We start from the raw sequence: 27,189 nt of genomic DNA on the forward strand, positions 1-27,189 counted from the left end.
TACTTGTTCCACCTCTATCACTAGGTGGAATGTCATGTTTGCTATTAGACACTGGCTCAAATCTATTCCTAACAGGAATAGGTGTTAGTGGAGGAAAGTTTATGATGTTGAGCTCTGGACTCTGTATTGCTTTCCCTTTATCTTCCTGTCCTGCATCATTATGATCAGCCCTTGGTTGAGTCTTCTCCTTAGTCTTCTGAATTTCAGCTATCTTGGTACTAGTATCATGCTGAACTTCCTGCATTTGAATCTGTACAGACTCTACTTGAGTAGCAGGAGCTGGTACTTTAGTTCTCCATTCTTGAATAACTCTACCCTTCTTAGTAGGCACTTGGTTACCAATCGTTCTCTGAGTTGAACATCTGTGTCCCACTACTAAGCATTTCTCACAATAGGCAGGCTTCCAGTCATAGATTACACTCTGTAGAAACTTTTTCCCACTTGGATCCATCACCCACACTTCACTTGGTAGTTCCTTAGTAACATTAACCTCAATAAGCATCCTGGCATAGGAGATTCTAGTTTGTTTTGTTGTACACTCATCAGCAAAAATAGGCTTCTCAATCACACTTGCTATTCTTCTTAAGGACCCCACACCCCAACATGACATAGGTAATTTAGGGAATTTAGTCCACAATGGAATGGATGTAGGAAATTCCTCTGTAAAATCAAACTCCGGGGTCCATGGCTTCAGAATGATAGGTTTACTAGCTATGGAATAAGGTCCTGCACATAGGATTTCATGAGCATCATCCATATTCTTAAATCTAATTATATAGTAGCCTTCCTCATGGTAAAATAGGTCAGGTTCTGGAACATGAGACCAGTGAATACCAATATATCTTTTCATCGTATTATACCCCGCTCCATCTCCTAAGATATATGCAATCAAAGCACATTTCCATTTAGATTCTTCTTCTTCCACCTCTACCTTGTCTAATTGGACTACAGGTTCTCCATCTACTAATAATGGTGCTATGTATGAAAGTGACATACCATTAGAAGCAAACCTGTTCTTCTGGAAGAGTGTGTCCATGGAGGCTTAGCATCTTCCTTTCGATCATTCCTCACTACTGGTTCTTCCTCTTTATCAGCTAGGTCACTCTGCATCTGGATTGGAATCTGCATAGTTACTGTTCCATTGGATTGCACTTCCATCCCTTCTGAAACTATTCCTTTAGGAGCTGTAATTGTCAAATCTAGCCTCTTAGCTACGTTTGATTAACTTGAAGTTGATCCAATTGCACATGCAGCTGCTCCTTTACAGAGATCTGAATTTTGAGCTGAACTCTGAATTGAAGCTGGTGGAGTGGTTAATGAAGGAATTTTCTCCATTAATGGCTGATTCGTAGTTAGTATCGCTTCTAGTGCTGTTAATGGGTATTTCCGAGGTCTTCCCCTTCCCCTGCCTCTTCCTTTCGCCATGGTTATGAGCTCGGCGTACGTTTAACTAACGTGCGCCGAGAGCATTTTGGAAGAAAGAGTCCACCCATCACTTTTAAAAACCAGCATTATTACTCTATAGAAAAATTAGTAATTTATACAAATATATATTAATTAAGCACCCAGTCTAAGCATTAATTTTCAAATTAAGAACAATTCAGTGCCCGTAATTTAAAAATTTGGATATGCCACGAACATAACGTGCCACCATGTTGTAATATGTCAATTGAGAGAACAAGAAGATCGTTCAACTTTTATCTGATTTAGCGATGTCCAGTTTTTGTAGGTTAGTGGGAGAATTTAGTGACAGGAAATTAAAGAAAAAATTGTAGATATCCTTTTTTTCCCCAGCCATATGAATATGCCAAAAAAAGAAATGACAAAAAATAGCTTTGCTATATTCTTGACATTGGTGATACTGATAGGTTTTTATGGTATTGACTTTAATATTTGGAAATTCCATATTATTATATTCTCTCCGCTTGGACGTCCGATAATAACAAAGTTTTTCTTAGTTTTTCTAGTTATAGATCGTCTACAGATTAATTCATCACCTTTTTTTTTAAAAAAACTAAAAAATATAAATATTGTTTAAGAATACTTCAAAATAATAAAATTTCTGGTTAAAATACTTCCGAAAATATTAGGTTCAAGAAGTCTAAGAGCCCGTTTGGACATAAGATTTTTTTCACTTTTTTTCGAAATCAGTGTTTGGCGATAAAATTTCTAATTTTCACTTTAAGATGAATTTTGGAATTTTTCGAAAATTTTAAAAACTCCAAAAGGTTATTTTTCAAATTTTCACTCATATCACTCATAAAAATTCAAAAACAACCAAAAAAAATTATATTCATGTCCAAACACAACTCTAATTTTCAAATACCATTTTCACTTGAAAAATAATTTTACTTTTTTTTGGAATTTTACAATTCTTATATCCAAACGTCCACTAAGTTAACAATACTTTGATGCCACAATCAAGGAACGGACAAATATAACGCGAAATTGCTCTAAGCGAAAGAAAATAATTTGATGCCAGAATTGTGGAGTTAGATTCTTTCTGATTGGTCCAAACACGTAATTTTTTTTAATAAATTGAGATATGTAACATCAAAACTTGAATTATAACCCCAGCCTGCTCTAATACAATGTTAATATAATTTCTTTAACTTATATATAAGAGGACAACATACAATAAATTCTAATATGTATATGCAATTATGCATTAACAGAAAGAAAGAGATAATATGAAAGGAACACATAATAATAATAAAAAACTAAGGGGTCATTTGGTTGGAAAACAAGTTATCCTATGATTAATTATCCCGGAATTAGTTATCCCACCCCTCCCCTAGGATAAAAAAAAATACTACAATCCATAATTAATCCCGGGATTAGTTATACCATGATTTTATCTCAATCAAATATGAGATAAGCTCATCTCAAATTTAATCTCGAAATTAATTATCCCTTATCCCTCTTGCCAAACGAGTTAAGAAACAAAAACAAGTTTTGTCCATCTTTTATCCTCCAAACTCCAAATTAGTGCTATCAAGCCTGAGACAGTTTTATGGAATCTTCGAGAATCTCTACAAAATCATTTAATATTTTAATTATTTATATTTTTTCCTTGTTGCTACTATAAGTTCTCAAGGAAATATTATATTGTTTGCCATACTCTCTTGCTCAAGGTGCATGATCCTTAGCTTGACTTGCTAATTATATGTCTTTTCTAAACCATTCAGTATTCTAAACTCACTTGCACAATTGACACGTTAAAGAGAAAGCGCTTTCTACTAAAAAAAATTCTGTAGTGCTCATTTTTGACGTGTCAGATTTAGTGAAAACAAAGGGGAAAAATATAAATTCCCACAAATTCTTTTCCTGAAGGGTAGTCTTTGAGCAATGATAAATTAAAGTTGATTTTGTGTGACCTATAAATCACGGGTTATTCAAGCCGTGAAAGCAGCCATTAATGCTTGCATTAGGATAGGTTATCTACATCGCAAACCTTGGAGTGCGACCCTTCTTCGCACCATACGTGAATGCGGGATGCCCTTTTCCTTTGAATTAATCCCTTCCCTAACAAAATAAAAACCTAAATAATTATAGTAACATCCGAGAGAAAACCATAAGCAGACAATACAAATAAGTCTGTGATCTTCCTATATATACAAACAAAAGCTGGCCATAAAAACTTCACATCATTCTCTGTAGTTTCCAAAGAAAGTATTGTATACAATTTTCGCGGACAACTGTTATCTATATACATCAGATAATCAAATACTAAGGGCCCGTTTGGCTCATAAGAAATTTTTTTCTTTTTTCCAGAATCGGTGTTTGTCCATAAAAATTATTTCAAATTTCACTAGAAGTTGAATTTTGAAATTTTTCGGAAATTTGAAATACTCCAAAAAGCTGTTTTTCAAAATTTTCACATCAAATTACTCACAAAAATTCAAAAACAGCTTCAAATTATATTCATGTCCAAACACAACTCTAATTTTCAAATACCATTTTTACTTTTAAAAAAAATCACATTTTTTTTCTAAATTTTACAATTCTTATGCCCACTAAGTAAACTAGCTAGTCTCCCTTGTGTTGTATATATAAAAACAGCTCCTATGTCTCAACTGCCCAAAAAGAGTTATAAACAGATATACTGTGAATATACCAATATGGATACAGTAGTGCCACAGGCATATCTAAATAACACATCCACAGCACCAGATTGGTTGAACAAAGGAGACAATTCATGGCAATTGATTTCAGCCACTTTGGTTGGATTGCAGAGCGTGCCCGGGCTGGTAATATTGTATGGAAGTATAGTGAAGAAGAAATGGGCTGTTAACTCTGCTTTCATGGCTCTCTATGCCTTTGCTGCTGTGATCATTTGTTGGGTTGCATGGGCTTATAAGATGTCCTTTGGGGAACAGCTCCTTCCTTTTTGGGGCAAAGCAGGTCATAATCGGATTCAGAATTTGAATTTGATTTGTTCAAACCTTTAATGCTTTTAGTACTAAACTCGTCAAACATTTAATATTATGGTTCAAAGTTTAATATTTGTTGAACTTTAGTGAGTTTTCATGAAGGTGAGTCTTGGCGTAACTGAAAAAGTTGTTGCAATGTGACCAGGAGGTCACGGGTTCGAGCAGTGGAAATAGTCTCTTGCAAAAATATAGGATAAGGCTGCGTACAATAGACCCCTGTGGTCCGGCCCTTCCCTAAACTCCCCGCATAGCGGGAGCTTAGTGCACCGGACTGCCCTTTAATTTAGTGAATTTTCATGCGTATATCTAAGCTTCATATTCAAAAGGAGGATGTAATGCATAAGTACGGGTGTAGGACTTAGTATAAACCGTGGCCTCGAATATTGTAGATGCGTAAAAAGATTCACCAAATAAGTACAAATCATATAGAGCTTGGACCCAACAAATAGTGGGCTAGGTACAGTGAAATTGCGAATTCAAACTCATAATTTTCAAATTTTGGAACCGCCTTTATTCATGTTGAAAAATGTCGATTCAGCTGAACCTATTAGTCAAAAGGTCTATGTTCCACTAAAGCAAGTCCTATTAATTTATGTTATCATTTTATCTAAAAGCTTAACCGGTTAGACAAAATATACTTTTATTTACTTAATTATATTTTTGACACAATACCCTTCACGTGAGAGCTTAAAACTTCATGGGCCAATCGGATTTTTTTTTTTTTTGATATTTGGTGACAGTAAGACTTAAATCAAGAACTTGACAGTAAGATTTGAATCAATAGAACCCCTGCATGCACTAATCCTGTATTAAATTGTGCGATAATTTCATCTAAAAATTTAAATTGTCAGACATGAGACACTTTAATACTGTAACTTAATTATATCTTCAACAGGCCCGGCTTTAGGCCAGAAGTTCCTCATCAAACAAGCCGCCTTACCGGCCACTACCCACTACTTCAGTGACCACACAACAGTGGAAACAGCCATGGCGACGCCATTTTACCCAATGGCGTCCATGGTTTGGTTCCAGTGCGTGTTCGCGGCGATAGCGCTGATTCTGTTGGCTGGATCTTTGCTTGGGAGGATGAACATAAGGGCATGGATGATGTTTGTGCCTCTATGGCTGACTTTTTCCTACACAGTGGGTGCATTTAGCCTTTGGGGTGGTGGATTTTTGTATCATTGGGGTGTGATTGATTATTCTGGTGGTTATGTTATTCATCTTTCTTCTGGGATAGCTGGCATTACAGCTGCTTACTGGGTTAGTATCTTCTGCCTTCTTTTCTAATTAGTTGCTTTTTCCACAGTTTACTGAGGAAGACTCTCTCTAGACTAAGATTGATTGAATACGGAATTTAAGAAACACTAAGAGATAGAGAATTTTCTAAAGGGAAAATATACAAATATACCCCAAACATTTGTGATTTTTCTGAAATATGTTTTTCATTTATCTTTCGTGGAATCCCACGCTATCTTTCAGTCTCAAATATTTCCCTCCTACTAACGATTTTTCATCCATGACGGAGCCACATGCACTTAAAGAGTGTCAACCAACACCCCTTTATTGAAAAATTACACCGTATAATTAGGTAATTTTTTTATAATATATATATATATATATATACTATGTGTTGACACCCTTTGACTTCTTAGTGAGTTTATTTTTTTATATTTTGGCCCCCTTGATGAAAATTTTGGCTCCGCCACTATTTTTCATCGTGAAAAATTGACCAAGTCATATGTAGGAGTATATTTGGACCTCTATAATTGTTTATAAGTATATTAATTCTAATGTTTTCAATTGATCAGGGGTATACTTCAAATTATTGCACAAAGTATACGTAAACTAGTTTGATAATTTAGGGATAGGTTGGATTTTTGTTTGTATACGTAGCTCTACTAGGGCAAATATCAGGTCAAGCTAAATGATAGCTAAAAAAATATCCCGCGTTCATGAATGGTTGGAGAAAAATGCCGCATCTCTAGGGGTATGATGCAAACTGCCTACCCTAATGCAAGTATTAGTGGCTGCTTACGTGGTGCGAACCCGTGACTATAGGTCATATGGAGACAACTTTATCGTTGCTCCAAGGCTCCTCTTCAACGGTTAATTAAAGAAATGAGAGCAAATATAAGGCAAATCGAATATTCTTATTCATTTTCTTCTTCTTTGCCTTTCAGGTAGGTCCAAGGACAAAAAGTGACAGAGAAAGGTTTCCACCAAACAATATCTTATTGATGTTAGCAGGGGCAGGGCTACTGTGGATGGGTTGGGCTGGTTTTAATGGGGGAGATCCCTACAGTGCAAATATTGATTCCTCCATTGCTGTACTCAACACTAACATCTGTGCCGCAACAAGCTTACTGGTTTGGACTTGGCTTCATGTTATTTTCTTTGGAAAGCCTTCCGTCATTGGTGCTGTCCAAGGAATGATTACTGGCCTTGTTTGTATCACTCCTGGTGCAGGTAACCTCGACACCGACAATAATAACTGCGCTTCAATCCCCTATAGGTTGGGTTGACTCTATGAATTCTCAATAATAGCCTTAATACCAACAATAATAACGGCGCTTTAGTGGCGTATAAGTTGGGTTGACTCTATGAATTCTCAATGGTCGTCTCCGTCCTGTATAAGTTGGATTGACTCTATGAATTCTCAATAATAGCCTTAATACCAACAATAATAACGGCGCTTTAGTCCCGTATAAGTTGGGTTGGTTATCTGAATTCTAAATGGTCGTCTCTTCATTTAAATTCATGGGCAAACATTATACAAAAGAAAAATAAAAAGTACTAGAAATTCTTTCTATATTTTTTAGTGTTATAAAAATCCCTAATATGACGAAAAGGTTCCAGGAAAGCATAAGACTTAAAGTAAACATAATCATTAACATGACTAAAACATACTTTCCACTAATTGGTATAGCCTATCCGGGGCGAAACAAATGAAAAAGTTGTGGGTTCATCTGAATCTAGTAACTTCGGCTTAGGCCCTATATATAGGTTAAAATCGAGCTAAATAAGTGCAAAAATAGATTTTGAACCCATTAAATTAGACACGACGTTGTAGAATTTTGAAATTTGAACCCATAAAGTTTAAATCTTAGATACGCCTCAATCGCCTTATAAATCTTTTTCGTCCATTGTGCCTTATCTTTTGGTAAGATTGCATTGTCCATTGTGTTTAAGACACTTTGAATGTACTTTAGGTGTCTAACATGTTACAATCTCAATTATTGAAGTGTCTAAATGAAAAAAAAAGTGACAAATTTAAGGCACTAAATTATGTATTTGGCCTTACTTAAAAGCTACATCTAAATATTTGATTATCTGTCGGCTTACCCTGTTTTTACAATTATAGGTCTAGTTCAAGGATGGGCAGCTATAATAATGGGAATCCTATCAGGAAGCGTACCGTGGTTCACAATGATGATCGTTCACAAGAGGTGGCCATTGCTCCAGAAAATCGACGACACGCTCGGCGTCTTCCACACGCACGCCGTTGCCGGTTTACTTGGCGGCACGCTCACCGGACTCTTCGCCGAGCCGGTCCTCTGCAGCCTCTTTTTGCCCGTGACCAACACGAGGGGTGGCGTTTACGGCGGTTTAGGTGGTATCCAATTCTTAAGATAGTTTCCTGAAAGTGCCTTGCCTACAATACACACTTCATATTTTTCATAAAAAATCTTTTGCACGATTTGACAACAACAGTAATCTCACGAGTGGGGTCTGGGTAACGTAGTATTTGTGAACCTTACCCCTACCTTGAAACTTGAACGATTGCACTCTTTTAGATTATTTTCAATAGTTCTACAACACTGGTTGCATCTAATTCCTAAGATAGTTTTCTGATGGCGCCTTGCTTATCATCATTCCATATTTTTTTTATAAAAATTCTTTTGCGAAATTTCATTTTTTAGATAATTTTTTTCATTTTTCTACAACACGTGACATTCAATTCTTAATTTTTTTCTGCTTCATGAAAACGCCTTGTTTACATTCATTCAAATTTTTTCCATAAAACCCTTGCTCATCCTCATTCCATATTTTTTTTTCTAAAAAATTCTTTTGCACAATTTCACTCTTTTAGATAATTTTTTCAGTTTTCTACAACACAGGTGACATATAATTCTTAAATCTTTTTCTTCCTGAAAACGCCTTGTTTATATTCATTCCATATTTCTCATAAAAAAATTCTTGCACAATTTAACTTGTTTAGATTATTTTTCGATATTTCTACAATACAGGCGGCGTCCAATTTATGAAACAAATTGTGGGTGGCGGATTTATTATCGGATGGAACGTCGTTGTGACTTCAATCATTTGCTATTTGATAAGCTTGTTAATGCCATTGCGCATGTCGGAGGAGCAGCTGAAGATAGGAGATGATGCAGTGCATGGCGAAGAAGCTTATGCTTTGTGGGGAGATGGAGAGGTTTATGATCCAACTAAGCATGGATTTTCATCTCCAGATAAAACTACACATGGAAAATTAGCCAGAGGGACTACAGAATTGATATAAGAAAAAAAAGGAAAATTGGATATTTAAGTATATGCATGGTCGAGTGAAAAACTTATGCATCGACGTTTACACCAAAATAAAGAATGCAAAACATGTCTTTTTTATATACACATTGTTCAGATTAAATTACTTGATTTAGTGGGAACACTAAGTACGGGTAAGTTGTACCGAGCTTTTATTACTGGTTATATTTATTGTTTTTCTATTTATTTTTGGGCTCTTAGGACGTTGTTATTATTTTTCTGCCTTTTGTTATTGCTAGTTATCTATTGTCTCTTTTCGTATTCTTTAGCGGAGGATCTACCGGAAATAACCTCTTATAAAATTTCACTACCCTTCCCAGGTTCACTTGTAAAATTTCAATGAGTTTGTTGTTATTGTTGTACTAAGTACGAGTAGGTATATTTAGGACAAAGGGTGTGTTCAATTTGCATTCTGTAACAAGCAAACAGTCTAAACTGCATGCAATTAATGTCTTGTAATAGGTTCGTTTTCTGCAGGTGATAATGGTGTATGCTCATGTATCATATCCCAAAACCTTTATAGATGCATGGAAATTAAAGGGGTTAATACATTAATTTCCGTTTTAGCTTGTTCAGAATTTTAAGTGACGCTTGTATTATGTACTTATAAAATAGGCAAAATACATAAACAGACGTTTAAAGTTGGTCTCAACTGGCAGTGAATATTTTAACATTCTCAATAATCATCTAGACACTCCAACTTAACACAAGTATGTCTTGTGGACATCCCGAGCTGACATGGCAAAATGAGTGTTTCACACTTGAGTGCGTGAAATCTCTAACAATTATATTTTTCTCCCCCCTAAATTAACATCCTCCTACTTTCCACCAACATCTTTAATTACGATTAAAAGAAAAAATTTCAAATAGACCAAGATTTAATTTCAGGTTCAAAAGATTATCTTTCTATCTCTTGCATCTTCATCTTTTCAAAAAGCTCAAATAATTTATTTTTGGAAAATCAAATTTTCGGCTTAAAATATACAAATGATTTGAAGATAATACACATAATGATCATTAAATTTAACATTTTGGTAATTTATATTTTTGAAACAGTTCACATATATATTGGTCACAATAAAAAATAATTGTACAACATTTATATTTTCTAAACAATTCACACATATATTATTAGGTTTGATTTACTCATTTACTTTCGGATATTATCTACATTTAACCTCTGTTATACTATTCTCCCAAATTTACCTCTGCGGTTTACTATTCGACCAAATTTACCCCTACCATTAAAAATTATCTCTCAGTCCGTTAAGTAACCCAAAATCTTCCAAATTCATTTTATTTAAATCACTTGTTCTTCATCTTGATCCACTATTTTTAAAAATTATTATTAATGTGAATGCTAAAGGTACTAAACTATACAAATTATTTATGGATTTTTTTAGTTACCATTGCACCCACCACTCTTCTTGTGATAATGGTTTTGAAATCAATTTAATATTTTTATAATTTTTCAAATATACACACAGTAAAATTCTATGGGTCCATTTGTTATGTATTATATGCGCCTACTCCATATATATTCGAATAAATTTTGTAATTGTCTAATTAATATAGAGTTTGGTCGACTAACTTAAGAGTGTACAACGTGTAGGCATTTGATTAAAGCAAAGTTGAATTCGGCAACGCAAAATCTCCAAGGAACTTCAACTTCTATCACTAATTCTTGTAAAGTCTTCATACCATATTTGGTGGAACGAATTCATTAAAGCTGGGGTATTATAAATACTTTTGAAAATTTGAAAATAGTGGATCAAGAAAAAGAATAAGTGACTTAAAATAAAATAATTTGAGAGATTTTGGATCACCTGACGGGCTGAAGGGTAATTTTTAAAAGTTTATTGATGGTAAGGATAAATTTGGTCGGATAGTATAGTGGTAGGGGTGAATTTGGCCAAATAATATAACGGAGGTTAAATGAGGACAATATTCAAAAGTAAAGAGGTATATTTGAACCTTTTCCCTAAAAAATAACTTTATAATTGTACGACTATAGTGGGTAAAATTGTCATACCAAAAAACAGAAAAGGGTCATATATGCCAGTGAACTATGCGAATTAGGACAGATATGCCCGTCGTTAATAGTTTGACACAGATATGCCCATTCCGTCCAATACTTGCTCATTCATGCCCTTAGTTTAACGGAATCACTATTTTGTCTTTCTTAAGTAATTAATAACCGCCCGAACCAAAATCTGCTGACTCGATCCGTTAGGACCAGACCCACCCTTATTTCAAAGATATTTTTTGATATATTATTTTGTTTGATTGAGAAATTGTGTGACAATCATATTTATTTATTTGAGTAATTTGATAATCGATTTTTTTTTTTGTTACACGTCATTTCGGGAAGTAATCCTACTAAAAGTAGTAATTGATATTTATTTATTATTTTAAAAATAGAATATTCGAATTAGTTTGTGTTTTCTTCAATTATTTTACCATCAATCGATACCCTTTGCCAACAAATTACATTGTGTAGCTAGGTTAATTTTTTTTATATATGTTAACACACTATATGTTAAATTTCCTTAACTTCTTCTTTACTTCTTTATATTTTGATACCCTTAATGAAATTCCTAGTTCCGTTACTAATATTAGGCATAAACTAATACAGAAGTGATGTATTAAATTATATCAGGATTAGCGATACAAGTTTCAGAAAATAGAAACCAAACACTGGAAAAAAGCAATCCCAAATTTTACACCCTATCCTCCACTTTTACAACTACCATATGTCAGCTACCTTTATACACAACTAGACATTGAAAAAATCTGTGAATTCCAAAGTAAACCATTTCTCAAAGTACAAAATATTTTCTATGGAAAAGGTTCCAAATTTTCTTATAAAACAATAATGAATTAATTTTATCTAAAGTTCATCCAATTATATGGAAAAAAGAAATTCCGAGTGACAAAGACTAAAAAATAGTAATAATAAAAAGGAGAAAGGAAAGACCTTTGAAGATTATCGTTTAAGGTTGGAACTAGCTAATTTGAAGATTATAGATGGTAAAATGATTGAAGAAATTATATTATTAAAATAATAAATAAATATCAATTACTATTTTTAGTAGAATTACTTTCCGAAATAATGTATAACAAAAAAAATAGATTATAAAATTACTTAAATAAATAAATAAATATGATTATCACACAATTTCTCAATCAAACAAAAATAATATATCAAAAAATATCTTTGAAATAAGGGTGAGTCGGGTCCTAACGGATCGGGCCAATAGATTTTGGTTGGGTTCGGTTATTAATCTATACTATATTAAAAGTACGAAGGCCATTAGCGAAATGTCGTTCGCCTTTTTTATTCTTTAAAAATATATTTCACATTAGACAAAATCGTAATTTAGTTATTTTCCTAATATTTAGAACTTTAAAATCAATTAGAATTTGGTTATTGAATCTTTCCTTCTTTACCTTNATTTGGGCCTTGTGCCAAGCTGTTTGGACCCTTAGGGGACTTTTCGTATTATTTCCTCACTGTTTTAACTTAAGGTTTGTAATCAGTCATGCTATATTTTACTGATTTCATAACTCAGTCTTTATTACTCCGTTTTGATGCATAAAATGATATTTTGGGCTGAGCACCCTATTTTACTGATAGCCCGAGTGGCTTGAGAGATTTCTGACTGAGTGAGGCCGAGGGCTTGTGCCTTCTCTAACCAATCTTGCATGGAAACTCTTGACCAACACCAATGCCCCATTGTCCAGAACTCTAATTCAAAAATATGCAACAAATACTCCCCAAAAATACAATTCCTTTGTTTGGAAAAGCATTCTCAAGGGATGGTCTATTTGTTCCAAATGCATCACATGGAATCCATGCAAAAACTCTAAACTAAATATTTGGACCACCAACTGGATTCCCAATTGTACATCCCTAAGACAATTAATACAAGGTCCTCTCAGAAGAGAAGAGACTACCTTAACTATTAAAGATATCCTCCTCCGTAACCACTGGAACTTGGCAAAAATATCATTCTCTATTCCTAAGGAGGTAAAAATTAACATCAAAAAAGTTCCCATGCCTTTAAATAATAGAGAGGAGACTCCTATTTGGTCCCTTACCTCCAATGGCTGTTTCACATCCAAATCATGCTCCAACCTATTACAAGAAACTACACCCCATCAACACAACTTCATGTGGATCTGGAAGCTTAATTGCCCTAATAAAATTAGGTTTTTTCTATGGCAATTTCTTCACAACAGAATACCTTGTCGCCAATACCTGCATCACATTGGCATTAATATTGATAACAGCTGTGCCATGTGCCATAACGAAGAGGAATCACTAAGGCACATTTTTCTGACATGCACCATCGTTCAAAATTATGGAATGATCTAGGAGTAAATGTGTCCTCCCTAACAAACCAACACTGGCTGCTTGAAATAAAAAACCTTACAACAAACTTCAAGAACGCCTTCATTAACTGGCAACAATTTTTTCCGTTCTTAATATGGGAAATTTGGTTAAACAGAAATAGTAATAACATTAACAATACTACTCTGAGCCCCTCTATCCAAAAATTCACAAATCACGCCTTAGAATTTCACTTCATGACCTTTACAAATCATCTTTTTAATAATATGAGGACCATCAACATTAAATGGCATGCCCCCCCAAAAGGGATGGATAAAACTTAACATTGATGGTGCTTATGAGAATCTAAAAAGTGATCTAGGCAGAATATTCAGATAACAAGGGGAACTGGATAATTGGATTCCAAAAATTCAGTAATGCTCTTTGTCCACTTCACATTGAATTACAAGCACTCTATGAAGGTCTCCAGCTAGCTCAAAGATTCAATCTATTTCCCTTAGAAATAGAAACGGACTCCAAAGATGTGATCAAGGCTATTACAAACGGACACGCCATACTAAACAACTTAATTCATGCTTGTAGGTCATTAATGCACCAGGAGAAGGGCCTCCTAGTGAGCATAATTTTAGGCAAGGGAATGAAGTTGCGGATGCGCTAGCAAAGGATGCAAAAAATCACAAAAGCAACCAATACCTGCATGGAGAAGTTAAGATATTTGCTACACCGCCGTTTTTTGTGAAAAATATGCTTACCATGGATATGAGCGGAAAATATAATTTATCTAAGAAGCTACCTATTAATGTATGTAATATGCTATCATCTCTAGGTAACCAAAACATTGTTAGTGACAGTGTCCTTTTGAATATAGGGTCTACGCACCCGTTCCCTACCCAAATATCACCCCAGGTGACCCCCTATGTAATAGGCAAAACTCTGTTTATGTAAGTAATATAAATATTCCTATTACTGATAAAAAAAAAAATTAAAGATGGACTTGACTTTGAACAAGAACCGAGGTTGAATTCCAATGAGAGACGATACTAAGGGAATTCTCACTTAAAATTTCAGCGTTAAAGCAATAAGAGTTGTGATGGAGTGATAATTACTCATTCATATTTAACCGAATGTCTCAGATTCGAGCTTTGGGTATAGAGTCGCCTTTATTAGGAAACACTTTACCCTCAATGTAGGACTTCTTGGTAAGAATCTAGATTTAGTTGCGCTCCAACGCGAGTATCAGTGCCAGATGGGAAACCCAAAAAGAAAAAGGTTGCACGTTAAGTTAACTAGGACAACATTATTATCTATATCTATACTATATTAAAAGTACGAAGGCCATTAGCGAAATGTCGTTCGCCTTTTTTACCCTTTAAAAATAGATTTCACATTAGACAAAATCGCAATTTAATTATTTTCCTAATATTTAGAACTTTAAAATCAATTAGAATTTGGTTATTGAATCTTTCCTTATTTAAATTATATAGAAAGTATATTTAAGACTTTAAAATAAATATTATTTGGGAGAAGTAAGAGTATTACATCCTCTTTTCCTTATACTTGCTCACGGCGATTTCCATATGAAATATGTTTGACGTTCATTGTTCTTATAGGGCAGGCATAATGCCGGGGAAAAGCTTCTATATATTTCTACTATATATTAAAAGAGAGAGGTATGTAATTAATTAAATATTTTTCTTAACCGTTGAATGTAATTTTCAATATTATACAAAAATCGATGAAAAGAAAATGTTGTTTGATTAGGAAGGCGTTCAAAAATATCTATATTTTTTATATTCCCAACACAAAAATAAATAATTAGTCTTTGAATTAAATAATTAGCAAAAGAATTCAACTCAAATCGTTTTCGAGATCATTATGTGAGTAAAATTATTTTTTCAACTTGATAAAACTCCTTAGGTTCATAAATTTGTTTTCGCATGAAGAGTATTGGTTGTGAAAGAAATAAGAAAATAAAGAAAAATTGATTATTTATTATAGTATTAATTTAATTTGTTACTTGTTTTCAATATTAAGTAACAGTTGACCAAAAAAATTATATTAAGTAACAAAAATAACAATAATTTTCATAAAAAAGTTTTCACAGAAACTCTAAGAAATCACAATAAGTCATATGAGAACTTTTGTGATGCGGATTCTTTTATTCAGTACTCTACTAGTGGTTCGGCTTGGTCTCGCTCCCTTCCCGCACTATTCCTCCCCACTAAAAATACTAGTTAAATTGGATCAATATTCATTATATTTAGGAACTTATATCTTTTTCTTTAATTTTTGTTCAAACACGAACACATTAATTTAATAATAGCTATGTAATCTTTTAAAATTATATATTCATTGATAGAGTACACGCGCAAAGCGCGTACCCTAAGACTAGTTTTTTAAGAAAGACAAAATAATGGTTTCGTTAAACTAAGGGCATGAATGAGCAAGTATTGGACGGATTGGGCATATCTGTGCCAAACTATTAACGACTGGCACATGTATCCTAATTCGCATAGTTCACTGGCATATATGACTCTTTTCCGCCAAAAATTAACCGGATTAATTGAGATGATAATTAATACTACGGAAAAGGGTCAAATGACTATCAAAAATTAGTTATTAGTACCCTCCGTTATACTATCCTTCACTATCTGCCCCTAGTGTTACCCATTTTAATATTTCTATCCCCACATCTAACAGACTCTTTCTTTAAGGCACGTGGCACGATCTTAAACAATCTAACCATCTACCCTTTTACCCTACCCGTTCAGCCTCGACCCGATATCCAAACCCACCCCAAAAGAACCTGAAATTTAATCCATTCATATGGTTCTTCTCCATGGTTTATATGGAGGAAACTGTTTCAGCCCATTTAAGGCTGCTGGATTCAAAAAAAGAAAAGAAAAAGAAATCAGATAATCTTTAGCTTCGGTATTTGGGGAAATCCGTTGTAGAAATTTTAAGTTTGAGTTTTAAGAGTTGGTTGTGTTTCAAATCGGGAGCTGAAAACTTAAACTCAAAATGTGGCTCATTGTTTGGACGATTTGGTATTCGAACACTTGAATAACTTTCAAGTTCTCTGTGATGATAATAGTTTGAGTTTGTGCGAAAATTTTAGATCCACCATTGATGAACAAACTTTGAATTTTAGAAGTGGGTTTGATGTTTAAACTTGAAAAAGACGAACTGGGTATTTTAATTTCGTTGATGTTTGTTCGAATTGGCTCTTTCTATTGTAATTAGTATTGTTTATCAAGCTTCAATTGTTAGTACATTGTTGAAATTTGGATTGAAGAAGAAGAATCTTATTGCTAAAATTTCGAGAGCTATTGGTTCACAAAATTTAAAGAAGTGCCATTGTTGAACCTTGAAGGTCTTGGGATTGAACTAGATTAGATGGTTGTCTGAGACAAATTTGAACTAGATTTGGTCGACATTTGAGAGCTGAAAATACAACAATTGTTTATCTTCAAGAACTTTGCATAATTCTGAAAATTGCTGCAATTTTACAATTGCAGTTTAATGTGTTCTAACTTCATTTCTTTGTTTACTCATGGCTAGATTAGCTTAGCATTAATACATATTAATTAAAATTCAGTTTTTACTTTCTTAAATTGTCTGTGCTAAGTTTGATCGCACTAGATTAGCTTAGGCCGGTGAAAAATATTTGTTTTCAAGGAGAGAGAATTTTGTAAAAGAAAGACCTAATGCAAAGAAATAGTTCACTGGTAATGTAAGTGGGTCTGGAGTTACGGGTATGGATACTAGGTTGAAATGGAAAATGTGTCTGAACACTTAAAAAACTGCCACGTGTACGCAGGGCACAACTTCTTTGGGGCAGAAATATTAAAATGGGTAACGGCAGGGATAGATAGTGAAGGATATTATAACAAGGGTACTACGTAATAATTATTTTTCGATAGTATAGGGACATAGAGGGTGTTTGGATGGGCTTAAAAGCTGGTCAAACCAGCTTTTAAGCACTTTTTTAGTTTTTGGAGTGTTTGATAACAAAAAAAGCTGCTTAAAAAAAGCTAAAAAGTGCTTAAAAAAAGCCAAAAGCAACAAGTTGGCTGACTCCAACTTTTTTGATTTTGGCTTAAAAGCCATTTTAGTTTGACCAATAAAATTACTCTCTTGCCCTTATAAGTTTTTATAATACCAAAATTACCCTCTTCTTTCCTCTTCCTCTTCAGTTTTCTGTACTTTTCTTCAAGCAATTGCCCTTATATTTTTGTCTTTTTAATAAGAAAAAGTGCTTACCATCACTTGTTTGCCAAACACTTCAACAGTTTTTTTAAGCTTCAGCACTTTTATCCAAATATGTAACTGCTTATTTATAAAATAAGCTCCAACACTTAAAAGTTGCTTTTAAACACTTGTGCTTAAAAGCCACTTTTTTGTAAGTCAATCCAAACGGGCTCATAGCCCTTTTCTGTTAATACTAATCCAATGGTCCAAAGGAAGAAAAACCAGTAAATTAACTACCCATTACGCGCGTGAAGAGCAGAGCAAAATTTTTCACGCCTATCGTTTCATCCAGTGGCTGAAAAGCCAGCGAATTTCCCCAATAACAGAAAAGAGGATATAGCCTCTCCTCCTGTACAATTTCTAAGAGTGCGCCATTCGAAAATGGCCACTACGAATTTTTGCCGCCCCAAATTCATTCAATACCCAAACGCTAAAATTCAGCAGCAGCACCACAATTGCTTCCACCTTGCCTCAAGACTCTACTTCAGTCCCAACTTGAAAAGCAAACGCAGTGGAGTTCAGTCTATACGACGGCGGCGTAGTAGCTTGCGTGTGCATTGCCAAGCAGCTGCAACTGAGCTCGAGATCGCTGCCCGCGCCGGCAAAGACCGTCTATTGAAGGTCTGTTTATTTCGCCTTTTTTTTTTTTTTTAATTTAAGTTCTATGCACCGGTTATTAAGTAAAAAATATGATTACTTATTAAGTAATTATAGGTAATTGACCTGGTTAGGAAATTAAAACTAAGCATTCTATGATTATTTGATAAAAACGGTAATTAACCTGATATCAGATGTTCAAATCCATTTTACCGATTAGGTAATTATAGGTAAATCTTTTGATAAGTATGACATTACAACAACAACAAACTCGGTGAGAATCCCACGAGTCGGGTCTGGGAAGGGTAGGATTTAAGCATACCTTAGTGAAGTTAGACAGGTTGTTTCCGATAGACCCTCGGCACAAAGAATATGAAGAAGAAGCAGTAGCAGCTAAAGTAACCAGCTATCACATATTTAAATTTGAAATTAGTAACTAACCTGATATGATATCACATGTTAAAATTCATTGATAGTGTAAAAGAATCTTAAACTGTCCGTGTATATAACTTAAATCCTTTTTTTTTGGTGGATGAAAAGTCTGTTTCATCTTTTGTTTTTTAGTTTAATTTATGCACTGAAGGTACAATAAATATTTACACGATGAGTTCACTTATTAAGTAGTTATAGTTAAATCTTTTGGGTTTTCATTGTTTTATGCTATTTTGTTAGGTGGATGAATTGGCGTTTGCTATTTTGTATTTGTGTAGGTGCCCATCTCGAATATAAGGAATTTCTGCATAATAGCACATATTGATCATGGAAAATCAACATTGGCAGATAAGTTACTGCAGATGACGGGGACTGTAGAGAGCCGAGAAATGAAGGAACAGTTTCTGGATAATATGGATTTGGAGAGAGAAAGAGGCATCACTATCAAATTACAGGTGCACATTATTTATTAATCCAGAACCAACAAGAAACAAAAATGTTCTATTTGGTTTACGCGTGAGTTTTGAGTAAGATTTCCGGTGTAGTTGCGGTAATTTGATAGTACATATAATATGTGTGCAGTTATACAATATTAGTCAAGACCAGAAATGGTTGCAGGTAGCAGACATAGAGGATAAATGAGAGAATATATTTTGAGACAGTTTGTCATGTACTGCATAGACCTCCAAATGCACTCATTTGTAGGCGTGGAACCAGGATGCTCGAATGTGTTAAAAAGAAGATTGAGGTATGCCTAAAATAACATAAGAGGAAGTTTTAAAGACCTAAAATCTCTTAGAATCCATGCAAATTTAGTGAAAATAGAACATTATGGAAGCAAAAGATTCGTAGATGATACCAATTAAAAGGTTTAGACATGTTGGTATGTTACATTAGGTCCAATATTTATTAGGAGTCTTTTTAGTTTGTTTAGAAATTTGCATGTCAGTAGAAAATGTAGAGAATCTTTCGACTTCAAATAAGGATAATCAATTACGGAAAGACATAACATGTGACAATAACTTCAATTAAGGATAATCAACTACGAAAGAGATAACATGTAACAGTAAAGAGGCAACAATTATAATTAAAGCATGTAAGAGTATATTTGGCAACAAAAGATAGGACATGAACCAACAACTTCAAATAAGGCACAAGAGTGAATCTAACAATGGAGGACATAACATGATAAAACAACTCCAATTTAGTATGCATAAGAACCCTAAGAGTCTAACATGGTAAAACTTCCACATATAAAGCACAGTATAAGGAACAGAGCAAGAGATTCCAAGAAAGCAAACTAAATCACAGATACGAAAGTTTCCCTACAAAGGAGCTGGCTTCAACAACCCGTTAGGGACGGCTTGTCAAGCTACACAAATAGTTAATTTGCTTATAGTCGCAAAAGTTTTCCTACAAAGGGGCTGACTTCATCAACCCATAAGGGACGACTTGCCAAGCTACACAACTCAGAAAACTTTTGTACTATAACCAACGTTAGATGTTTATAACTCTGAAAACTTTCGTACTACAATAAGCTAACTTTCTTAGAGTATTCTTACTATATTTTCATACATGGACTGGCCTTTCCATCCATTCGAAAGAAAGAACAAGCGGAAAATTTAGAAAGCACTCATATGTAATATATCACAAAAGATTTACAAAGGTTACAAGATCATCTTACAACTACTGCAAGGCCTCCTCTATATAGGACTAGGAGGTTAGTACAAGACAAACTTACATTATAAAATAAACATATCTTACATGGCAAACTTATCTACAAGTGGGTCCTTCTTGGCATGTGAAGGACTTTAGGCAAACAACTAAAAAGCTCCTGAAAACATGTGATAGGGGTGAAATATACATGGTATAGCATATGAAAGTATGCGGGAGCATGTGATGGCATGTGAAAGTAGGGTGTTGCATGTGACGAAGCATGTGGAAACATGTGAAAGCATGTGGAAGTGGGGCCTGGATAGTATGGAAAGATGTGAAAATTTGTCTTGGCATGGATAGATGATTTTTGAGTGTTTTTTGGTAGGTAATGTAGGATTATGGTGGGATTAGCACGGATTTAGATATTATCCTTCATTGATTCTAGGGTTGTCTTCTAGGCATCTTTTCAAAGACCTAGTGTAGTAACGCTTGGAACTTGACGGTCCTTCTTCGCTGTATTCTTTCTCCTTTGGATTGAGAGATGTAATCTGCAACCTTAATCTAGAGATGTCGTGAGTGATCTTTTCTCGAATGACATCGTATGGGGTTTGATATTCTTTTGCTGCTTCCGAACTCTTTCCCAGTAAGGATGAGTGCTGGTATAATTCCAGCTTGCCCAATCTTTGGGCCATATTTCTTTCGGGATGCACCTGTTTTGCTGGAAGATAATTCTTTGTGCTTCACTGTATTCTTCTTCCATGGATAAAATGGACATGGGAAATTTCCATCAGAATGACGCTTCTGCTTGTGCCTGGACTTTTCCATTAATAATCTTCACTGGCATATGAAACATGAATACCTTTGCTTTGTAGGAATTGTTGAAACGTTTTATCCAATATCTTCTAGGATTGAACCATAGTAAAACACTTTAAGAGCTGGTTCAATGATGTCAAAATCTTTGAAGACGTTGCACTTGAATTCCATGAAAATGTAGTACTGATGGCACAGGTTCCAGAAAAACCATAATAGTTCTTGTGGAAAATACTTAGCTTGAGCTATGAATATATGGCAAAACGGATATTCTGGATTGATCCCATATGGCTTGAGAATGGATCCTGCATGTTGCCGGAAAACTTGGAGCTCATAAAAAGTTCTTCTTTCCATAATAATTGATGGATCAAAGGGATCCATGAGGTTGAACAACTCCGGTGGATGATCTGTTAGCTTCAATGAACTTGTTCCTGGGTTTTCCTCTTATCTGCTCAGCTCTTTTATTGACATAAAATGCTTCGCATGCCCATTATGAATCTGATGGCTCTATTAGGTCAATTCCAAAAGTTCTTCGCATTCTTTCTTTGCAAGCTGAAGATGGTCTGGATTCATGCCTGAATGACTGGATTTTGTTGGATTGATTTTCATTCTTCTTGAAAGGGAGCTTGATAAAAAACTCTTCGTTTTTCCATAACGGGCTTTTCCCTTTCTTCATTAAATCCTTGTGGGATTCAGCATATGAATGCTCAATGAAATTTTGCTCAATCTCTTTGATTTGTTCGTCGTTCGTGATTTGGAATAGCTTTGGAATCTCAGAATAAGGTTTGAACTGCTTCTTAAAAGCTATCCCGTTAGCCTTAATCTAGACTTGATCTCTAAGTTGTCTGTAAATGTCGAATCCAACAATAAGATCTTTTCCTGGTACATCTGACCCTATCAGCTTGGTTCTGTTCTTCAATCCTGGAAAGAACTCAATTGTGACCGGATGCTTTGTGATGACAGTGGTAGTCTAGATTCCATTTGATGTAGTGTTAAAATCCTTAAAGTGTGGCACCCATTGATCTTCAGGGAGAACAACAGGATTTATGAGTGAGGAAGCAGCTCCAGTGTCGATGAACGCAATAACTCGAGTTGGTTTATCCCATTTGGATGAATAGACTTTGAGTCCTACTTGAGGAACGACTACGAGAGCGTTGATCTCCTTTCGGGCTTCGATCACTGGTTCTGAAATTTGGTAGTGATCATTGCCTTGATCTTCATAGATATCAAGAGAGAATAAAGTTTCTTCACTAGGTTCATCATCCACGGAGAATATGGATTCAAGGTCCTCCTCTTTTCCGAGATGTATGCCACTGTAATCTTCAATCTCTTCAAGGAGTTTGATAGATCTTCTTGATTGGGGATAGTTTTTCGCGAAATGTCCAATCTTGTGGCAAATAAAGCATCTGTTTTTCTTGTGAAAATTTCTGGCCTTCTACGTCTGAAATATTTTGTGCGTCTCTTGGACCTTGATTTTTCATCTGGAATTATTGGCCATCTAAACCTCCTGAATCCTTTCTGTCGCCTAGATGTGTGGCAGGAACATCCTGCTCTGGTGATCAGATCGGATCTGCGACATGCTTTTTCAAGCGCTGGATTGTGTTGGATAATTTGTTTCAGGGCTGAGTGCTTTGTAGAAATGTCCTCCAATGCTACAAAAGTAGCTTGCCTGATGTACCCGACTTGTGGGACTGTTATTGATTGAAACTTTTCTTGAATGATGGTCATGGTTCGGCTTGCCAACAACTTTGGAAGGGAAGAGACAAAGGCTTGCTTCAGGTTGATGTCTCCACCGATTTCAAAGTATATCTTTGCCATTTTATGAAAATGCCTGTCAATGTCCTTTCTGTCGAATGACACACATTTCATCTCGAAGAGGTGTCTTCGCATTTTCTTCTGTCTTTGGCCAGTATCTCCGCAGAAAACTTCATGTAGGATCTTGATGTTAAAGGCAAAATCCTTGGATGTAAGAAAAGTATTTTTGTCTTGAATCCCAAGTGAGTTCCACCAATCTCTGAGGATTCCTGAGAACCGTGAAGTTAGTTATGACAGGATGATATACTTTTCTTGTTCCACCAAATTTTTGGTCACCATCCAAGTATAGAAGTCTTGGATCCTTTGAGGCCATTTTGAAACCTTGACTTCATCTAAGGTGAAAGAGTGGAAGCCAGTTCCAACTGGTTTTGACGCCATGGGTTCATATCTTCTTTCTGGAATTGGTTCATCCGTCATGCCTTCTTGATCCTCCTCTACTTCAAATATTTCTGGGTCTCTTGGTTGGCTCACAAATATTGGGGGATCGTCTTCTTCGGAAGAGTTTGTTGTGGAATCATTGCTTGATTGAGAGCCATCTTCCATTGTATCATCGTCCGATGAATTTAGAGATTCTGACCATGTGGTATCTCCTTCTGACATGTTTCTTGGCTGGGAGACATAAAGGTCCGGAGTCTTTTGATCAGAAATCATCAGACTTTCGGGGTTGGACACTTTTGAACTTTCTCCTTGGTCTCGCCTTTTCTTGGTTTGTTTCTTGGCCGCAAGAGCATCTTTCTTTTCCCAAACCATTTTTGTAATATCGAATTCAGGTTCTTCTATTAAGGGTTGGGTGAAAGAGATACGATTCTGTAAGGTAGTAGGAAAGGTAGAAAAGGTGTTGTCCAATTTTGGTGGGGAATATGCTTGTGTTGACATGGGATAGAAGGTAGATTTTGAAGGGATAACTGGGGTTTTTTGTGACTCAAAGCGGTCATTTCTCAAAAGTTGGATTTGTTCCTTGATTGAAATCGTCTCCTTTTGTTGTTGTTGGAAGAACTGGAAAAATGAAGTTCCTGGCGGACAAATCTCATATTGTAAATTTGCTAATCTTAGTTCTAGGCTTTGATTAGTCTTGCATGCTGAGACGATGTTTGCTCCACCTTTTTCTCAATTGTTTCCACGTTGCTCATTAACTTGTTTTGTGCATGGGCCACGTTTTTTATGGTGTTGCCAATATTGTTGAGCACGTTGTTTTGGCAGATGGAATTTTCTGATTGCCAGTTCATTGTTGCTTTGATGTCACTCGTTGGGGGTTTTTCTCCAGAAGGTAGCACTATGTTTTTCTTGGAGATTTTTGGAGCATGGCTGATATCCTCTTTTTCAAAAGGTTGAAGTGGAGGAAAATCTTGGGAATGGCTGGAACTTGAAGGGCTCAACATGAATATTTGTGGGTGTGTGGACTTTTGGGTTGATGGAGTTTTAGGTTCAGGTGGCTTTTTGGATTCTGGGTTACGAGATGATGGTGGTTTGGGTTTTGGGGTGGTTTCACTATCTTCCCAGCTTGAAGTGGATTTTTCTGGTAATTTTGGCCATTCATGGGGTTTGTAACTGACAAGAAATTCATATTTACCTGGGCGGCTCAATGAGCCAATTGAAGGGTCTTTATTTTCATATTTGGCTCGCAATTGCTTTTCAGTGGTTTTCCCTTTTTTCTTGGATTTTGGTTTGGTCTTGTTAAGGCCAAATCTTTCCCAATGACGCAGATGATGTTCATAATATTCTCCAATTGGGTCTTCCAAACAGTCTTGGCAGTCGCAACCAAGATCCCAAGGGCAATATCCCGTAAAGGGGCATTTGAACCACCACTCTTTTTCCTTCTTTGTCAAAATGTTGACACCAGTCATGTTCTTCCATGATGCTTTGTATATTCCAGAAGAATTTCCGTCAGGTTCAGGGTATGTATCTGTTGTATCTTTGGGTTAGATCATTTGGCAAGAGAAGATGGTTTTATTGGGTTTTTGAGATGGGAATGGTCAAAGCTTATGCAAACGCTTTTGTCATTTCTTTTGGTAAAAGTTGGTTCACCAGATTGCAGAGATTCTTCTGGTTCCCTTAGCTTTTCGTAATTTGTGATCCAGGAAGCAGGAAGAATTTTGACAAAATCTCTGGAAATTTGTCTGGGTATTTGGGTGCACATGGTGTTTCCTTTGGTAGCATCAATATTCAAGAGTAAAGCATTTTCTCCTCCGGGAAGGCAGAGATCCATGGCATGATTTTGGACCCGCCACGCCATTTGGTGATAAAGAGTGGCTTGGATAGAATCTTTGGCTTGTGGGGCACCTTGGATTTGGACTTGGATTTTTAGTGCTTCGGTTAAGTATGGGTCATAAAGAGACATGTTAAAATTTGGAAAGATAGTTATGAAGACAGTCCCTGGATTAAGGTAACTTCTGCAGTACCCAAATTTGCATGTTGGTACTCCAAGTATCTTGTATCTAGAAGAGAAAGTCGAGCTACAATAGGTTGACCTTTTCTTCTGTAATATGTTAAAGCAATTCCAGAAAGAAGATATGAACCCATGGCGTCAAAACCAGTTGGAACTGGCTTCAACTCTTTCACCTTAGATGACGTCAAAGTTTCAAAATGTCCTCAAAGGATCCAAGACTTATTTACTTGGATGGTGACCAAAAATTTGGTGGAACGAGAAAAGTATATCATCCTGTCATAACTAACTTCACAGTTCTCAGGAATCCTCAGAGATTGGTGGAACTCACTTGGGATTCAAGACAAAAATACTTTTCTTACATCCAAGGATTTTGCCTTCAACATCAAGATCCTACATGAAGTTTTGTGTGGAGATACTGGCCAAAGACAGGAGAAAATGGGAAGACAACTCTTCGAGATGAAGTGTGTGTCATTCGACAGAAATGACATTGACATGCATTTTCAAAAAATGGCAAAGATATACTTCGAAATCGGCGGAGACATCAACCTGAAGTAAGCCTTTGTCTCTTCCCTTCCAAAGTTGTTGGCAAGCCGAACCATGACCATCATTGAAGAAAAGTTTCAATCAATAACACTCCCACAAGTCGGCTACATCAGGCAAGCTATTTTCGTAGCATTGGAGGACATTTCTACAAAGCGCTCAGCCCTAATACAAATTATCCGGCACAATCAGGCGCTTGACAAAGCATGTCGCAGATCCAATCTGATCACCGGAGCAGGATGTTCCTGCCACACATCTAGGCGACAGAAAGGATTCAGGAGGTTTAGATGGCCAAGAATTCCAGATGGAAAATCAAGGTCCAAGAGACGCACAAAATATTTCAGACGTAGAAGGCCAAGAAATTTTCACAAGAAAAACAGATGCTTTATTTGCTACAAGATTGGACATTTCACGAAAAACTATCCCCAATCAAGAAGATCTGTCAAACTCCTTGAAGAGATTGAAGATTACACTGGCATACATCTCGGAAAAGAGGAGGACCTTGAATCCATATTCTCTGTGGATGATGAACCTAGTGAAGAAACTTTATTCTCTCTTAATATCTATGAAGATCAAGGCAATGATCACTACCAAATTTCAGAACCAGTGATCGAAGCACGAGAGGAGATCAACGCTCCCGTAGTCGTTCCTCAAGTAGAACTCAAACTCTATTCATCCAAATGGGATAAACCAACTCGAGTTATTGCGTTCATTGACACTTGAGCTGCGTCCTCACTCATAAATCCTGCTGTTCTCCCTGAAGATCAATGGGTGCCACACTTTAAGGATTTTAATACTGCATCAAATGAAATCTTGACTACCATCGTCATCACAAAGCACCCGGTCACAATTGAGTTCTTTCCAGGATTGAAGTACAGAACCAAGCTGATAGGGTTTGATGTACCAGGAAAGATCTTATTGTTGGATTCAACATTTACAGACAACTTAGAGATCAACTCCAGATCAAGGCTAACGGGATAGCTTCTAAGAAGCAGTTCAAACCTTATTCTGAGATTCCAAGGCTATTCCAAATCACCACCGACAAATAAATCAAAGAGATTGAGCAAAATTTCATTGAGCATTCATGTGCTGAATCCCACAAGGATTTCATGAAGAAAGGGAAAAACTCGTTATGGAAAAACGAAGAGTTTTTTATCAAGCTCCCTTTCAAGAAGAATGAAAACATCAATCCAACAAAAGCCAGTCATTCAGGCATGAATCCAGATCATCTTCAGCTTGCAAAGAAAGAATGCAAAGAACTTTTGGAATTTGATCTAATAGAGCCATCAGATTCACAATGGGCATGCGAAGCATTTATGTCAATAAAAGAGCTGAGCAGATAAGAGTAAAACTCAGGTTAGTCATTA

General features: G+C 35.6%; 2 protein-coding genes across 2 annotated transcripts in view; both read left to right on the forward strand.

The window, feature by feature from the left end:
* On the forward strand, positions 4,122-8,973 carry LOC109227754 (ammonium transporter 3 member 1-like). The gene is made up of 5 exons (XM_019392950.1): positions 4,122-4,404; positions 5,329-5,696; positions 6,617-6,902; positions 7,798-8,046; positions 8,684-8,973. Exons 1-5 carry the CDS (start codon positions 4,122-4,124, stop codon positions 8,956-8,958), a joined length of 1,461 nt encoding a protein of 486 aa, XP_019248495.1. The 3' UTR covers positions 8,959-8,973.
* LOC109226782 (translation factor GUF1 homolog, chloroplastic) overlaps positions 17,839-27,189 on the forward strand; it is a 35,230-nt gene continuing 25,879 nt past the window's right edge. Inside the window, exons 1-2 of the mRNA XM_019391635.1 lie at positions 17,839-18,207; positions 18,894-19,070. Of these exons, the coding sequence (XP_019247180.1) occupies positions 17,968-18,207; positions 18,894-19,070 (417 nt within the window). The 5' untranslated portion in view covers positions 17,839-17,967. The remainder of the gene's footprint in view (positions 18,208-18,893; positions 19,071-27,189) is intronic.

The sequence above is a fragment of the Nicotiana attenuata genome, chromosome 6 (genome assembly GCF_001879085.1).
Source record: "Nicotiana attenuata strain UT chromosome 6, NIATTr2, whole genome shotgun sequence".
Taxonomy (NCBI): domain Eukaryota; kingdom Viridiplantae; phylum Streptophyta; class Magnoliopsida; order Solanales; family Solanaceae; genus Nicotiana; species Nicotiana attenuata.